At 41.0% G+C, this 18,840-nt stretch overlaps 1 protein-coding gene across 2 annotated transcripts in view; it reads right to left on the reverse strand.

Moving 5' to 3' along the window:
- Positions 1-18,840, reverse strand: part of SUGT1 (SGT1 homolog, MIS12 kinetochore complex assembly cochaperone) — a 55,518-nt gene that overhangs the window by 7,560 nt on the left and 29,118 nt on the right. For both annotated transcript variants that reach the window (XM_062194099.1, XM_062194100.1), the window contains exons 11-12: positions 16,597-16,687; positions 6,190-6,371 (exon numbers count right to left, since the gene is read on the reverse strand). In XM_062194099.1, the coding sequence (XP_062050083.1) occupies positions 6,190-6,371; positions 16,597-16,687 (273 nt within the window). The remainder of the gene's footprint in view (positions 1-6,189; positions 6,372-16,596; positions 16,688-18,840) is intronic.

Below are 18,840 nucleotides of genomic sequence, written 5' to 3' on the forward strand. Positions count from 1 at the left end.
AAAACAAATACCAGCACACTAATATGACTTAAATCATAAACAGCATGTTTCTAACCATAAAGGTTTAAAATTAGAAATTGATAACAGACTAGAAAAATCTCCAAACACTGAGAAACTAAACAAAACTTCTAAATAACCTGTAAAGCTCTAAGTAAAAATCAAAAGATAGTGAACTTAATAAAAATGAAACTATAACATACCACAATATGTAGGATAAAGTTAAAACTCTGTGGAAAGAGACATTTTTAGCATGAATGTACATACAGAAGAGAATAAAGGTCAAATCAATCTAAGCTTATATTTGAAGAACATAGAAAAAATTAAAGAACAGCAAAATAAAATTAACATAACGAAAAAAATAAAGAAAACATTTAGAATAAAAAATAGGGAAAGCAAAATTGATTCTTTCAAGAAGGTTGCAAACTTCACACAAGATTCACCAAGAGAAAAAAAAGAGTATACAAATTACCATTAAAAGGAGTATCACTACAGAACTCCAAAACATCAAAAGATAATGAGGGCAACTACACAAGAATGGCTCCAGGGTTGGCTCCATCTACATGCCAAAATCCAGAGATACTCAAAATTCCTTATATATAACAGTGCAGTATTTGGATATAACCTATGTACATACTCTCATATACCTAAATGATAGCTAGATTACTTACTTTTTTAAAGTTTTTATTTAATGGATGCATTTTTTCATAGATACAGCTTTAGGAATATGGCAGTTCTTTCCCCCATACCCAGCTTCCCCGCCAACTCTCATCCCACCTCCCTCTCCCTTTCCCATCTCCTTCTTTATTACGGTTCATTTTTAGTTTGATTTTATATACAGAGGACCAACTCCATGTGAAGCATAGATTTCAACAGTTTGCACCCACCCACACAACACACAGAGTACAGTTTGGGAACAAAATTTGCAGTCAATTCTCATAGTACAACTATTAGGGACAGAGGTCCTACCTGGGGAATAAGTGCACAGTGACTTCTGTTGTCCCTTTAACAATTAATACTCTTATTTATGACATCAGTGATCACCCGAGGCTCTTGCCATGGGCTGCCAAGGCTATGGAAACCTTTGTGACCATAGACTCCATCGGTACTTGGACACGGCCATAAGCAAAGTGGATGTTCTCTCTTTCTTTCAGACAGAGTACATCCTTCTTTGATGACCTTTTTCATCCAATGAAGTCTCACAGAGATCGTCTGTATAGGATATTTTTCAGCCACCGAGTCTTGGCTTTCCATGCCTGAAATGCTCTCACAGGCCTTTCAGCCACACCTGGAAGCCTGAAGGGTTGATTCTGAGGTCAGAGTATTATTTACAGCGAATGTCATTCTAGGAGTCTGCTGTATGGACTGCTTCTCATATTGGACTTTGCTTCCTTTTTAATCCTAGCTTACTAATAATACCTCATAAAATGTAAACACTACTGTGAAAGAAGATGAAGTAACTAAGGATAAAGGCTTTCTAAAGTGGGATCAAGATATCTCAAGAGATCTCACTCAGGGCCGGCACTGTGGTGTAGTGGATAAAGCCTGCACCTGCAGTGCTGGCATCCCATGAGGATGCTGGTTCGAGTCCTGGCTGCTCCACTTCCAATCCAGCTCTCTGCTATGGCCTGGGAAAGCAGTAGAAGATGGCCCAAGTCCTTGGGCCCCTGCACCTACGTGGGAGACCTGGAGGAAGCTCCTGGCTCCGGATTGGCGCAGCTCTGGCCGTTGCAGCCAGCTGGGGAGTGAACCATCGGATGGAAGACCTCTTTTTCTTCTCTGCCTCTCCTTCTCTAACTCTGACTTTCAGATAAATAAATAAATCTTTTAAAAAGAAAAGAATTTTTGTTGAGACAATTAATTGCCTCTGAAAAACATTGTGGAAATTCCCCACTTTAAAAACCCTTCCTTATTTGCCTTATGGAATATTACTCAGGGCTACCCTGATCCAGTGTATCAAAATTGCAACTCTTGCTTCTCAAATAATTAGTATTTTCATTAACCTCTGTGTCAATATTTTTCTTTTCTTTTCCCTCCCTCCCTTCTTCTCTCCTTCCTTCCTTCTTTAGGTTAATACTCTATAAATTGCTATGCTGCATTATTTAGGAAATAATGACAAGAAAATAAAGTATGTATATGTTTAGTAAGTATGAATTTTTTCCCCCAAATATTTCAGACCTGTGGTTAGTTGACCTGAAGATACTGAACCCTTGGGTACAGAGGACCATCTGTACTAAAAACAATAAATTCTTATACAGAAAACAGATCATTTTCTAGAAAAAAAACCACAAACAACTGAAGTCTCACACAAATGAGGCAGATAATCTGAAAAATCCTACAAGTTTTCTGGGTACTTAAATTAATAATTTTAAATGTCCCAACATAATCTCTAGGCCCATATTATTTCACTGAATTCTATCAAATGTTTAAAAAGTAAATTAACACTTAATCACAATCTCTTCCAAAATAACAGAAGAGAATGGAACACTTCCTAATTCTTTTTAGGAAGTTAGCATTACTCTGATGTCAAACTAGACAAAGGCAGCACAAAAAAGAAAATTATAAACCAGTATCCTTCATGAATATTGACACCAAAACACTTAAAACAGAATTGAGAAATAACATATAAAAAGAATCACTATGACAAAGCAGAGTTTATACAAAGCTGGCTTGATACTTGAAAATTAATCACATTTATCATATAAAATCACCATATTAACAGGATGGAAAAGTACATAATCATACCAACTGACACAGAAAGCATACAACTAAAGTCAACACCCATTGCTAACTAATAAAAACATAAAACTCAGAAATAGAGCAAAACTTCCGAAATCTGACAGAGTATTTAAACACAATGGAAGAATGAACGCTTTTCCCTTATGAAAGGAAGCAATGTAAGGATGTTCTATTACCACTCTTACACAACACAGTGCAATGTTCTAGCATGAAATACACATAGTCAATAAAGGCATTTTTGTCCTTATTTGAAGATAACATGATTGTTCACAAAGAAAACCACTAATAATCCCCTCCCAAAGTCCTAGAACTAATAAGTAAGTTCAGAAAGGTCACAGAATGTAAGATAAATATAAATTAACTGTATTTCTGGATACTAGCAACAAACACATGAACACTAAAATTAAATATATAACACCACTCACAATCACTCAATAAAGCAATTAAATACCTAGGTATAAACACAAAAAAGGTATATAGGATTTATATGCTGAAAACTATACAATGTTGATGAAAGGAATCAAAAAGGATTTAAATGAATAGGAAGAATGAATACAGTTAAGATGGCCATCTGAAATTGATACAGTTAATGCAATTTCTATCAAATTCCTAAGCAGGATGTTTTTCTACAATTTACCCAAAAATTTATCTGGAAAAACAAATACAATACCTAAAAGCAATTTTGAATATTGAGAATAAAGTAATGAGAAATGAATCTACCCAATTTCAGACTTACATAGCTACAGTCAAGTCTGGTATTACAAAGGAATACACACTGTGGCGCAGCGGGTTAATGAAACACCGGCATCCCATATGGGCACCGGTTCAAGACCCAGCTGCTCCACTTTCTATCCAGCTCTCTGCTATGGCCTGGGAAAGCAGTAGAAGATGGCCCAAGTCCTTGGGCCCCTGCACGCATGTGGGAGACCTAGAAGAAGCTCCTATGTCCTGACTTCGGATCAGCACAGCTCCAGCTGTTGCGGCCAATTGAGGAGTGAGCCATCGGATGGAGGACCTCTCTGTCTCTCCTCTCGCTGTGTAACTCTAACTTTCAAATAAATAAATAAATAAAGGAATACACACGTAGATCAATAAAAAAGAATGGAGAACTCAGAAACAGATTCACACGAATATGTTCAAATGATTTTTGAGAAAGGTATGAAAGCAATGAAAAAAATAGCCTTTTCAACAAAAGGTATTGAAACAATAGAATATACGTAAGGGACAGTTCAATTTAAACAAACTACAGAACTTTTTTAAACTTACGTATTTGAAAGGCAGAAAGAGAGAGAGAGAGAGAGAAAGATCTTCCATCCACTGGTTCATTTCTCAAATGCCTGCAACAGGTCAGGGTTAGGCTAGGATGAAGCCGGCAGTCAGAACTCCATCTGGTCTCCCATATGAGTGCCAGGGACCAAAGTACTTAATCCATCACCTGCTGCCTCCAGGGTGCATTAGTAGGAAGCTGGACTGGAAGCGGAGGTGGGACTGATCCCAGGCACTCCAATGAGAAACGTGAAAATTCCAAACTGCCACTTAACCTGCTTGCCCTTACAACTTGTATTTAAAAAAATAAGTTGTAAGGGGGGGAGGGAGATAAAATCTTTAAGAACTAGAATAGGGAAGACATTCATGGTTTTAACATCAAAAGAATGATCCAAGAAAAACTGATAAATTGGACTTAATAAAAATTAAATACTCTGACTCTATGAAAGACACTATTAAGAAATTGAAAACTACAGACTGAGACAGAACATACTTGCAAACTACGTATCTGACAAATATCTGCTAAGTTAATGGTTGCCAGGGACAAAGGAGGGGTAGGAGAGAAGTAATGGTTATAGAACAGCAACAAGAGGGATCCTTGAAATCCATGGAAATGTTCTGTATCTGAACCATCAGCTTCGTGGTTGTGATAATACACCGTAGTTTTTGTAAGCTGTTTCCAGTGGAGGAAACTGCATAAAGGGTCAAGACAATTTCTCTCTCACCATAATATTTCTAACAGCAACCTCAAAATAAAGCCAGAAACCATATATTCACATACGTAAAACCTGAGCCTCAATCAAACACATTTACTACTAAATTATTAAATGTTAAATTTAAATTTCCACTTTAAGTTTGAATGACTTCAAAGAGTGACATTTCTAGAGTTACTAGTAAAAGGCAAATAATTACAACTTCAAAACAAAAATCCACATAGTTCTACAATAATAAATTATCCATAGAAATCTCTGAACTTGAGGCCTAATTCAAGCTGCTCTGGCAAAAAGCATAAATTTTTTAAATAACTTATGAATCTTTTTTTTTTTTTTTTTTTTATTTATTTATTTTTTTTTTTATTTTTGACAGGCAGAGTGGACAGTGAGAGAGAGAGACAGAGAGAAAGGTCTTCCTTTTTGCCGTTGGTTCACCCTCCAATGGCTGCCGCGGTAGCGCGCTGCGGCCGGCGCACCGCGCTGTTCCGATGGCAGGAGCCAGGTGCTTCTCCTGGTCTCCCATGGGGTGCAGAGCCCAAACACTTGGGCTATCCTCCACTGCACTCCCTGGCCACAGCAGAGAGCTGGCCTGGAAGAGGGGCAACCGGGACAGGATCGGTGCCCCGACCGGGACTAGAACCCGGTGTGCCGGCGCCGCAAGGCGGAGGATTAGCCTGTTGAGCCACGGCGCCGGCCAATAACTTATGAATCTTATGAGTTAATGTTCATCTTCTTTTTTTTTGACAGGCAGAGTGGACAGAGAGAGAGACAGAGAGAAAGGTCTTCCTTTGCCGTTGGTTCACCTTCCAATGGCCGCCGCGGCCGGCACGCTGCTGCCTGCGCACTGCGCTGATCCAAAGGCAGAAGCCAGGTGCTTATCCTGGTCTCCCATGGGGTGCAGGGCCCAAGCACTTGGGCCATCCTCCACTACACTCCCGGGCCACAGCAGAGAGCTGGCCTGGAAGAGGGGCAACCGGGACAGAATCCAGCACCCCGACCAGGACTAGAACCCAGTGTGCCAGCGCCGCAAGGCGGAGGATTAGCCTGTTGAGCCACGGTGCCGGCAATGTTCATCTTCTACTAGCTTCCTTACTAAATTCTTCATCTCCAACATTCAGACCAAATGATTCTAGAAGGTAATGGAATGAAGCTCATTGAGCTACTATGATAAATCTAAGAAAACTCTTATTCATTTACTGCTTACACTGGTATTTCTTGGCTTTCCAAGCTCTAACCCATTGAGAAAAAAACATTTGAAATTAAACTACTTGTCTTCCATCTCTTTCACAAGTTTTCAACTTCCTCAACAATTACTCAAAGTTTAGAGCAAAAAGAATGTTCAGACAAAGCTGATTTAAAAAGGATCCCAGCTAAAATACACGAATTTGGTCTCAAATACCTCAGCCTTTCCTTTAAAATGCCTAACATTTACTCCTGTAACATATAAAGAAAAAAAAAAGGGTTATGTTCTTACAAATGATTTGTTCATGGCACGTTTCACTTCATCAGAACCATCTGAATAAATCTGCTGAAATAATTTATTTAAAGCTGCATCTCCCTCCAACTTCTCATTCTTTTCTTCTTCTTTGATCTCGCCAACCAATTTATCCCAATTTCTTGTATAATGAGATGATGATGGATATAGGTTCTTTACATCTACAAAGTAAAAAAGGCAGAAGTGATTAATCAACATGTTTTTGATTATGTCAAATTAGGTATGTAAACTTTGTGTTCATGGTATACACAGTATCTCAGAAATAGTTTAGGGCTCTGAATTTCATGTTTGCAATAAATGTCTTTTTGATATATAGATCAATAACCAGATTTATACTCTACACACTGAATCAGTCAGCATAATGCAAAATCTGGGAATTTCTTTTGAGTAAAGTAACTCAATAAGTGTAAACTTTTGGCACACTATACAAAATTATATTAAAAGCATTTTTCATGTTAATAATAGGAAAAACTAGGAAAGGATATGGGAAATTTTGAACTTACAGAAAAGTTACAATGATAATTCTTTTTTAAAAAAGGATTTATTTATTTGAAAGGCATAGATATGGAGAGAGAAGGAAAGAGAAAGAGAGAGAGAGATCTTCCATCTGGCTGGTCTATTTCCCCAAATGGCTGCAATGGCCGGCATTGGGCCAGGCAAGAGCCAGGAGCCAGGACCTTCTTCCAGATCACCCACATGGATGCAGGGACTCAAGCACTTGGGCCATCTTCTGCTGCTTCGCCAGGCACATTAGTAGGGAGCTGGATTGGAAGTGGAACTGCCGGAACTCAAAATGATGCCCACATGGGATGCCAGCACAGCACGAGGAGGCTTAACCCTCTATGCCACAGCACTGGCCCCAGTACAAACAATACTAACAAGTCTCTCTCTCTCTCTCTTTTTTTTTTAAAGATTTATTTATTTATTTGAAAGGCAGAGTTACAGAGAAGCAGAGGTAGAGAGACAGAGGTCTTCCATCCGATGGTTCACTCCCCAGATGGCCACAATGGCCGGAGCTGGGGTGATCCGAAGCCAAGAGCCAGGAGCTTCCTCCAGGTCTCCCACACAGGTACAGTGGCCTAAAGACTTAAGCCATCTTCTACTGTTTTCCCACACCATAGCAGAGAGCTAGATTAGAAGTGGAGCAGCCGGGACTTGAACCAGTGCCCATATGGGATGCCACACCGCAGGTGGTGACTTTACCCGCTACACCACAGCGCCAGCCTCAAGCCTTATTCTTTTAAAAAGCTGTTTCTTTCTTATATATAATATTTTAATGTTAAATATGTGGCTTTTTCTGAGATACTTACATACCCTTCAGATTAGAAATAAAACTAAAAATATTATCACTGATGCCATTCAACAGTCAAATTAAGACTCCATCATTTTCCCATATAAAAATATAGTTGTTAAGATTACTTCAAGGAGACAACAATAAGGAATTTCTGAATGCTGAAAATATTACACTTGATGATCCAGAGGCTCAATGCCCACACCACACATAAATTTTGCATACAAATAATTAAAAAGTAACTCCTATTAACCGCAGCTCTGTTCACTGTCTCATGAAAACTTAACAGTGGCCAAAAATGTAGGCCACATACAATGTAGAAAATTTTAGATGCTTAGAAATTAAGAATTAAGTGAAATGCATTAATGTTTCTTATTTAATGCAATACATCAAAATTAGTAATTCTAGGGGCCAGTACTGTGGCATAGTAGGTTTATTAAGCCTCCGCCTGGGGTGCTGGCATCCGTTATGGGCAATGGTTCGTGTTCTACCTGCTCTTCTTCCAATCCAGCTCCCTGCTAATGGCCTGGGAAGGCAGGGGAAGATGGCCCAAGTGCCTGGGCCCCTGCACCCACATGGGAGAACTGGAAGAAGCTCCTGGTTCCTGATTTCGGACTCCAGATGTTGCAGCCATTTAGGGAGAACCAGTGGATGGAAGACCTAGCTCTTTTTCCCTAACTCTACCTCTCAAATAAATAAAGAAATCTTAAAAAAAATAGTACTTCAGGGCCAACATTGTGGTACAAGTTAAGCCACCTCCTGTGACACTAGCATCCCATATGGGTGCCAGTTGGAGTCCCAGCTGTACCACTTCCAATCCAGCTCCCAGCTGATGTGCCTGGGAGGCAGCAGAAGATAGCCCAAGTCCTTGGGTCCCTGCTACCCATGTGGAAGACTAGGACAGAGTTTCCTGGTTCCTGGCTTCATCCTGGCCCATCCCTAGCAGTTCTAGTCATTTGCAGAGTAAACCAGCAGATGAAGATCTCTCCGACTCTCCCTCTCTAACTCTGGTTTCAAATAAATATATTTTTGATTTTAAAAAAGTTATCATCATGAAATCAACAGAAAAATCTTGAGATTTTTTATATTATTTTTGTCACACTAAATCTTCAAATTTTTTATTTTTTTTTTAATTTTTTTTTTTTTAAATTTTTGACAGGCAGAGTGGACAGTGAGAGAGAGACAGAGAGAAAGGTCTTCCTTTTGCCGTTGGTTCACCCTCCAATGGCCGCCGCGGTAGCGCGCTGCGGCCGGCACACTGCGCTGTTCCGATGGCAGGAGCCAGGTGCTTCTCCTGGTCTCCCATGGGGTGCAGAGCCCAAGCACTTGGGCCATCCTCCACTGCACTCCCTGGCCACAGCAGAGAGCTGGCCTGGAAGAGGGGCAACCGGGACAGGATCGGTGCCCTGACCGGGAGTAGAACCTGGTGTGCCGGCGCCGCAAGGCGGAGGATTAGCCTATTGAGCCACGGCGCCGGCCAAATCTTCAAATTCTTGTATATACTTTATACTTACAGCATGCTTCAATATAGCTACAGGTACACAACAGGTTCATTTGGCAATTACTGTATTGGACAATACAGCTACAGAGCTTTAAATAAAACACCAGACTCTTAATTTCCATCAGTACAAATATATTCCTCCTCCTAAACTGCCCCTCTATAAACTTTCTTTCTTCAAACTACATTAGAAAGTTCTAAAACACTATTCTGTTCCTTCATCCTTCCTCTCTACCTGTAACCCAACTTTCTCCCTATCCATTCTTCATTAAAGCAACATAAAACAATCCAACACTGCCCAATTTTATTCAGTATATTGTTTTGAAAATCCTATCACTATTTCTCTAATAGAAATTCCATCTTTGTACATTTTAAGTAGTAGCCAAAAAAACAAACAAACAAACAAAACAAAAAACCCTGCATGCCAAAATATGTTAAGAGCCTGGGAAACATGGATTTAATTAATCCTAACACTGACTTATAGAAATGATGGGAATAGAGGTTTTAATCTCCATTTTACAGATAAGAAAGCCAGCCCAGATAGGTTAAGTGATTTGCCCTTATCTACAGTCTCCAGCTTGCAGTACCCAAGAAACCTGACAAGCATATTAATTCCTTACTAAAATATAACAGGACAGGAGCAATAGCATCTTAAAAATCTAAGATGCTTGCTTTAAAAAAAAACTGTAACAAAATGGTGAAGACCCTGTGCCCATGGTGGCTGACTACTCAGAGGTGAGTGAAGTAGCTTCCTTGCTCATTCACAAACTTCAAAGATTGCTAAATAGTTGCAAACGTACTCACCTAAGCAGAGACTGGTCCCTTATTAGAAATGACTCAAGAAGCAGTATTCTAGAAGAATCAGACTTTGACTCTGAAAACCTAGATTTTAGTCCTAGACAATGAAAACTGTTGGGGTGATCTTGAGCAAGCTGCTTATGTTTTCCGGGCTAGTAAAATAAAAGGAATACTATTTGACTGCTTGCTTTATAAAGTTGTAGTTGGGACTGAATGAAATATTACATTAAGTGACTTTTTAAAAAATGCTTTGAGTTCCCGGTCGGGGCACCGGATTCTGTCCCGGTTGCCCCTCTTCCAGGCCAGCTCTCTGCTGTGGCCAGGGAGTGCAGTGGAGGATGGCCCAAGTGCTTGGGCCCTGCACCCCATGGGAGACCAGGATAAAGCACCTGGCTCCTGCCATCGGATCGGCGCGGTGCGCCGGCCGCAGTGCGCCAGCCGCGGCGGCCATTGGAGGGTGAACCAACGGCAAAAAGGAAGACCTTTCTCTCTGTCTCGGTCTCTCACTATCCACTCTGCCTGTCTTAAAAAAAAAAAAAAAATGCTTTGAGTTATATATAAACCTAAGCCTGAGAATCTCTGGGAGTTAGTCCTAAAAGAAGCATGTAACATCTTTACTAGCCTTTCAAATAAAGTATAAAGCAAAAATGATAATTAAATACCTAAAATACCATCTGGAACTATTTCACTCCTTAAAAATTATCTAGAGCTAAAGAGCCAAGATGTTGGCTGAGTAAAAGGGTCCACCTCCTGCAGACACACTGATGTGACTAGGTATATACACACCACCAACTTGCCTTCACAGGAACTATCAAAGACAGGTGAGAGGTCACAGCACTCCAGCACGTTATAATTCTTTTTTTTTTTTTTTTTTTTTGACAGGCAGAATGGATAGTGAGTGAGAGAGAGACAGAGAGAAAGGTCTTCCTTTTTGCTGTTGGTTCACCCTCCAATGGCCGCTGTGGTCGGCTCATCACGCTGATCCAAAGCCAGGAGCCAGGTGCTTCTCCTGGTCTCCCCTGTGGGTGCAGGGCCCAAGCACTTGGGCCATCCTCCACTGCACTCCCGGGCCACAGCAGAGAGCTGGCCTGGAAGAGGGGCAACCGGGATAGAATCCGGCGCCCCAACAGGGACTAGAACCTGGTGTGCCGGCACCGCAAGGCGGAGGATTAGCCTGTTAAGCCACGGCGCCGTCCAGCATGTTATAATTTTAAGTTTCTGAAGAAAGCAAGTAAAGAGTTGTCCGCTGTACCCCTCCCCCAACTCCAAGGAGTTCAGCCTGTTGACACCTCTGGTTTGGGAGAGAGAGAGCAAATTGAATCCCAGTGTCAGGCCCCCTGCAAAAATATTCATTCAGACTGAGGCCAGCTGCCCCTATATCCAGGCCCATACTAGTAGAATGAATATTGGGAACTGCCACAGCCAGATGCCACAGCCCTGCCACTCTTGCACCAACTACCTGCATAAAGCAAAACTCCAGCCCCATGGGGTCCAAAGAGAGATCCTGGGCTCACACACTGGGACCTGAAGCTTGATCTGCTATGCTTGAGACCTGGCATCTGAGAAAGCCAAAAGCCCTTGTTCCCCTTCTGTGTTCACAGACAGAGCCTTCAGACTAGCCTGGCATAAGGCAGACACCTGCACTCCAGTAGGTGGGACTCATTTTGGCATGTGCCACTGCCAGTCTTTGGTGGGCCAAGACGGTAACCCCAGACTCTGTGGGGCTCAGGACTATAGGACACAGGTGTGACCAGCCAGGGGCCGATCTGGGCAGGGCTGCCTTTATCTCCTCCTCCAGCCTTGAGCAGATAGTCAAAGACCAAGGTATTGTGTCTTAGAAATCAGTGTTGCACTGGTAAAGACCAAAGCTGGACAGATTCTAATGGTTTCCAACCCCAGGCCAGTGCTTGTAGATGGAATCTATGTATTTGCTCCATTATTGGACAAAGACCTGCACCTGTTTCGGTGTGTAGCACCATCAGCCTCTCCTTGCTGGTGTGTACCCTCCTTAGGATTGCATGGTATCTGGTGACTCTAAGAACCACGGGTGCCCACCTAAGGCCTGTCTGAATAGTTATATTCCACTCCTCCTAAAACCTTGGGCAGACACCAAGAAATCACTTGACTATTTTGGAACTCAGTGACAAGCTGATAAAACCCACCACTGAGCAGATTATAATGGCCTCTGTCCCCAGGCAATAACTACAGATAGAGTCTCTGGCCCTGTTTCAGTACCCAGTGGAGTTCTGTGGTCTTGGCTAACCAGTCTTCTAACCCAGCCAGTATCATCAATGGCTAACAGGTGCAACCTAGAGTAGTGAACCCACCTTGGCAGTGGAACAGACTACTTAGAAAAAGCCAGACTACTAAAACCTAAAACGTATCCTTCAATACAGACAATGTCGCACTCCAATGGGCATCAGGAATTTTCAGGGAGCCATGATTCTCCTTAACAGCAAAATAAGGTGTCAGACACCAACCACCTAGGAATTAAATTCTCCAAATGCTCAGATGAAGATGTCAAAACAGCTGTTTTAAGAAAACTCAACAAAATCCAAGAGAACACACAAGAATGCCAAAGGGGTACAAAGCATATTGAAAGAGATAAACTTGGCCGGCGCTGCAGCTCACTAGGCTAATCCTCCGCCTGCAGTGCAGGCACACCGGGTTCTAGTCCCGGTTGTGGCACCAGATTCTGTCCCAGTTGCTCTTCTTCCAGTCCAGCTCTCTACTGTGGCCCAGGAAGGCAGTGGAGGATGGCCCAAGTGCTTGCGCCCTGCACCTGCATGGGAGACCAGAAGGAAGCGCCTGGCTGCTGGCTTCGGATCAGCGCAGCGCGCCAGCAATAGCAGTCATTTGGGGGGTGAGGAACGGAAGGAAGACCTTTCTCTCTAACTCTGCCTGTCCAAAAAAAAAAAAAAAAAGAGAGAGAGAGAGCGATAAACTTTCCAAACCTAGAGAAAGATACAATTATCAAGGTACAAGAAGGTCAAAGGTCACCAAATAGATCCAACCAAAGTAAACCTACCCTAAGACATGCAGCTCCAAGGTTAACAATCAACAGAGGATTGTCCAAACTGCAAGAGTAAAGAAGCAACAGCACATAAAGGGATCCCCAATTGCCTGACTGTACACTTCTCACAGGCCAGGGAGAAAAGGGATGAGATTTTTAAAGTACTGAAGGAAAAAAAAATTGCCACCTAGGAATACTATATCCAGCAAAGCCATCCTGCAGATATGAGGGAGAGAGAAAGACACTCCCAGACAACAAAAGCTGAGAGAATTTATCACTACCAAAACTATGTTATAAGAAATGTTAAAAGAGAATTCTTCATACCAAAAGGAAGGGACATTAATATAAAAAAAAAAAATCAGAAGGTAGAAAAATCACTGGTAATAGTAACTATACCAGCAAATTCAAAATGTTCTAATACAGTAAACATGGTATGTAAACAATTTATCTTTACTGTGAAGACTTAATAAGTCAAAAATTAATACACCAAAATGCTGAGATAGGAAATATGCAAAGTTAAATGTAACAGCAAAAATTCAAACTGTGGGAGAGATTCACACAGCCAGCACCATGGTATAGCAGATAAAGCCACCGCCTGTAGTGCCAGCATCCCATATGGGCGCTGTTTCGAGTCTCGGCTGCTCCACTTCCTAACCAGCTCTCTGCTATGGCCTGGGAAAGCAGAAGATGGCCCAAGTGCTTGGGGTCCCCCCACACCTGGCTTCAGATCAGCTTAACTCAGGCTTGGCTCTGGCCACTGCAGCCATCTGAGGAGTGAACTAGCAGAAGGAAGACCTCTCTGTCTCTCCCTCTGTCTGTTAACTCTGCCTCTCAAATAAATAAATAACTCTTAAAAAAAAATACACCAATTTAGAGATAAAAAGGAAACATTACCATTGACACCACAGAAAAACAAAAGATGGTTAAGAGACTTCTACAAACAATTCCAAGGCAGCAAATTTAATAACCTAGAAGAAATGGACAAATTCTTGGACACATATCAAATCCAGACACAGAATTCCTAAACATTGCAGTAAGTAGCAAGATTGTATCAGTAATAAAAAATCTCCCATCATGGGGCCAGCACTGTGGCACAGCAGGTTAACGCCCTGGCCTGAAGTGCTGGCATCCCATGTGGGCACCGGTTGGAGTCCCAGCTGCTCCACTTTCTACCCAGCTCTCTGCTATGGCCTGGGAAAGCAGTAGAAGACAGCCCAAATCCTTGGGCCCCTGTACCTGTGTGGGAGACCCGGAGGAAGCTTCTGGCTCCTGGCTTCGGATCGGCGCAGCTCTGGCTGCTGCAGCCAATTGGGGAGTGAACCAGCAGATGGAAGACCTCCCTCTCTCCCTTGCTTCCTCCCTCTCTCTCCCCTCTCCCTTTCTCTCTCCCTCCCTCTCCTCTAACTCTGACTTTCAAATAAATAAATAAAATCTTAAAAAAAAAAAAAAAACTCGTCAAATAAAAGCTCAATACCAGATAGCTTTGCTGCTTAACTCTACCAAACATTTAAATTATTTTTTAAAATAGACGAGGAAGGAATTCTTTCAAATTCATTCTAAGGGGCCAGCATTAACTCGCTATCAAACCCAAACAAAGAACAACAACAAAAGCCACACACTAATATCCTTAATGAACAGATGTGAAGATCTTCAACAAAATACTAGCAAATCAACTCCAACAGTATGTTAAAAAGATCAATCATCATGATGAAGTGAGAGTCATTCCAAGAATGCAAGAGATGGTTCAACAGGCAAATCAGTAATAGTGATACACCACATACACCACATCATCAAAATGAGCAAAATCACAAGATCATTTCAATTGATGCACAACAGGCATCTGATAAATTTCAACATCACTTCATGATAAAACTCTAATCCAATTATGTACAGAAGGAACATACCTCTACATAATAAAGGCCACATATATAGATAACAACCCAACAGCAAACATCATATTGAATGGAGAATAAACTGAAGGCTTTCCTTCTTAAAATCTGAAAGACAAGGATGTGGGCCCACCTTCTTCACTTTTATTCAACACCGCACTGGAGGTCCTAGTTAGAGCACAGCCATTGTGGAAAATTGTGTGAGGCTTTCTCAAAACACTAGAAATAGAACTACCATATGATATGACTTATCAATCCCACTCCTGGGTATATATCCAAGGGAAATACAATCCATCATTTATTGAGGGACATGTGTACTCCCATGTCTTTGGCAGCAGTATTCACAAGAACTCCAAAACAGAAACAACATAAATGTCCATTAACTGATGACTGGTTAAAGAAAATGTGATACATAAATACATGGCAGAGTATTACTTAGCCATAAAAAAGGTAAAACCCTATCATTTGCAACAGCAAGGATGGCACTGAAGGTAATTACATTAAGTGAAATAAGCCAAACAGAGAAAGATGAATATCACATGACGTTAACTATATAGAGTAAAAAAAAAAAAAAAAAGCAATCACAGTTACCAGAGACTGGAGAGGGAGAGGAGAGAGAGCTGGGAAAGATTAATGGGTGGGTACTAGGTTACAGTTAGACCGGTCCAAGAAGTACTATGGTTCTATCACACAGTAAGGTAAAGATAGATAATGTTATTTTACTGTATGTTTCTCTGTTAAAAAAAACAATCAATCAAGACAATCATTTGGATGTTTTCATTACAAATGTTAATGCTTGAAAGGATAAATATATTTAGCTTGACTGGACATTACACATGTATACATATAATGGAGTATCACATGGTACCCCATCAATATGCACAAGTTTTATGTCTATTACTTTTTAAAATATATATTATTAAAAATTATCTGTTACTATCAATTTTCTAGCTTTCCTAATTATATTACAGCCCAGTTAACATATTATCATCAGGCAAATCAAGTGAAGGGTACATGAGAAGTCTCCTATTTTTACAACTTCTTTGAATCTAAAATTATTTCTAAATAACTAAACATAAATGATCTGTTGAATAATTCACTGTTTTCTAAAAGGTGTCATAAGCAAAAGTGTCTTCTGTTATAGAAGAAAGCAGTCAAAATCCAAGAGTAGCTGAGACACAATATTAGCTTCTTTCAGTCATCAAATTAGCATTAACTGTAGTAAACCAAAAAGAAATTTCTCTCCATTCACTAAAGAAACTGTAACTGTAATGTGCAATGGTATGTTGGAGTTCTAAGAGTATCCTGTCGATCAGTCATTCCACTAAACAAATGCTTATGTGCTTATTTCTTAGAACTGACCTTGACGCGAAGTTGCCAAGCCCCTGAAGGGTTCAATTATCAATCCTAGTTTTCTACTCTTCTAGGCTTTTCTTAGTCACTCCATTACCTGTTTGTGTCCATTTCTAAATTAGCAATACAGTGAAATGGGCCAGATACTTTATTCTGTGAAGCTCTGAAATTCCAAGAAATTATAGTCGCAATATCAAAAGAAGGAACAGAAAGGAATAGGAAATATATCAGCAGAGTAAATTAATTTAAAAGCCCAACAGGAAAGGCTAACACACAAAAATAACCTTCAACTAATGTCATAAAACTGACATAGTGAATAATAAGTCCCAGCTCCCTTTGGGATTTTGCTGCCATTCATTCCTATTCTTAAGAATTTAAGAAGTTAGAACCTTTATAAGAAAGGCTATTTATTTTGTATTCATTACAAAGCAACCTTATCACGGGAACATAAAGAAAGTAGAAAGAATGCTCCTTACTATTCAATTTCAACTACAAAATATAGTATAGTGTAAGTTTAAAGCTCATTAAAGGCCAGAAAACAAACCTGTTATGAACTGTTTTGGTTTAGGCATATCTCCTTGTCCCTCTAGCTTTTCCCATCTCACAGCCTCTGGCTTTTTCATTTTAATTTCAATCTGGAAGAAACAAACAAACAAACAAAAAAAAGAAATCCATTATTCAACGTAAAATATATAGAACTTAAAATTAAATCGCGCAAAATTTTTGTAAGATAGTGCCTTTGAGTTTCTTTAAATTATACAAGAGTAAATTTGAAGAACTATAGGCCAGCGCCGTGGCTTAACAGGCTAATCCTCTGCCTTGCGGCACCGGCACACCGGGTTCTAGTCCCGGTCGGGGCGCCAGATTCTATCCCAGTGGCCCCTCTTCCAGGCCAGCTCTCTGCTGTGGCCCGGGAGTGCAGTGGAGGATGGCCCAAGTGCTTGGGCCCTACACCTGCATGGGAGACCAGGAGAAGCACCTGGCTCCTGGCTTCGGATCGGCGCAATGCGCCAGCCGCAGCAGCCATTGGAGGGTGAACCAATGGCAAAAAGGAAGACCTTTCTCTCTGTCTCTGTCTCTCACTATCCACTCTGCCTGTCAAAAAAAAAAAAAAAAGAAAAAAAAATTTGAAGAACTATAAAACATTTCTATACTTAAGTCACCCTTTAATACACAACATACATTTTATATTAGCTACAATGAAGAGTCTAGAAATTTATTTTTTTTTTTAGTTTTGTCTCCCCCAGAGCCTACTTTCTAAAGCAGCTCTCTCAATCAGGGATAATTCTGGCACCCAGGGAACATCTGGCAATGTCTGGAAACACTGTTGTCACAACTGGTGTAAAGGGAAGCGCTGCACTGCCATCTATGGAGTTCAGACCACGGGTGCCACTGAACATCACCCCGTATAGCACAAGCCTTCACAACAGCACAAAATGTCAATAATGACACCAAGAAAAATGCTATTCCAAAATAATTACTGTATTCACATATGCATTAACCTGTTTTTTAGTGGAGAAATTTATTCAACTGTGTAAAACAGCACAAATGTACTCTTTTTCAATAATTATTTTCTTTCAAAAATTGCATCAAGTATCTCTTACCTGAAATGCTTGGGACAAGTAGTGTTTCAGATTTTTCAGTATTTTTGAATTTTGGAATGTTTGCATATATACAATGGGATTATTCTGGACATGGGACACGGGTCTAAACACAATTTTTTTTTTCCTTGACAGGCAGAGTTAGAGAGAGAGAGAAAGATCTTCCTTTTTCCGTTGGTTCACGCCCAAATGGCTGCTGCAGCTGGCGCGCTGCAGCTGGCACACTGCGCCAATCCGAAGCCAGGAGCCAGGTGCTTCTCCTGGCCTCCCATGTGGGTGCAGGGCCCAAACACTTGGGCTATCCTCCACTGCACTCCCGGGCCACAGCAGAGAGCTGGACTGGAAGAGGAGCAACCGGGACAGAATCCAGAGCCCCAACCGGGACTAGAACCCGGGGTGCCGGCGCCGCAGATGGAGGATTAGCCTAGTGAGCCGCAGCGCTGACCTAAACACAATATTTGTTTCATATACATCTTCAGATATACATCATCTAGAAGTAATTTTTTTTTTGAAGATTTATATTTTATATGAAGTCAACAGTTACACAGAGAGGGAGAGACAGAAAAAGACATCTTCCATCTGCTGGCTCATCTCCTAAATGGCAGCAATGGCAAGAACTGGCCAGGCCAAAGCCGAAAGCCAGGTGTTTCTTTCAGACCTCCCACATGGGTAGCAGAAGGAAATGACTAAAACACAGAGCTCTGAGGTATGACGGAAAACCCATGAAAAATACAGACAGAAAAAGAGATAAGAAGATAGACTACAAAGAGTGTCTGAGTGCTTTCTTAAGTTTACTTAAATGAAAAGTTAACACCACTCTAATAACATTTTTATTTTTAAAACTTTATTTTCACTTTATTTGAAAGGCAAAGAGACAGAGATCTTTCATCTGCTAATTCATTCCCCAAAGGCACCCAAAAGGCTGGGGCTGGGCCAGGCTGAAGCCAGGAGCCTGGAACTCAATCTAGGTCTTCCACACAGGTGTCAGGGACCCAAGCCAAAATCTGCTGTCTTCTAAGATGTACATTAGCAGGAAGCTGGAAGTTGAGGACTGGAGATTCCTAAACCAGGCACTCACATAGGATATGGCATCCCAAAGGATGACTTAACCTTTGCACAAAATGCCCACCCCAGCATCTTTTAGCTTCTAATCAAAACTGATCCCCTAGAATGTACCCTTACCTCTA

This window comes from Lepus europaeus, chromosome 6 (assembly GCF_033115175.1).
Source record: "Lepus europaeus isolate LE1 chromosome 6, mLepTim1.pri, whole genome shotgun sequence".
NCBI lineage: Eukaryota > Metazoa > Chordata > Mammalia > Lagomorpha > Leporidae > Lepus > Lepus europaeus.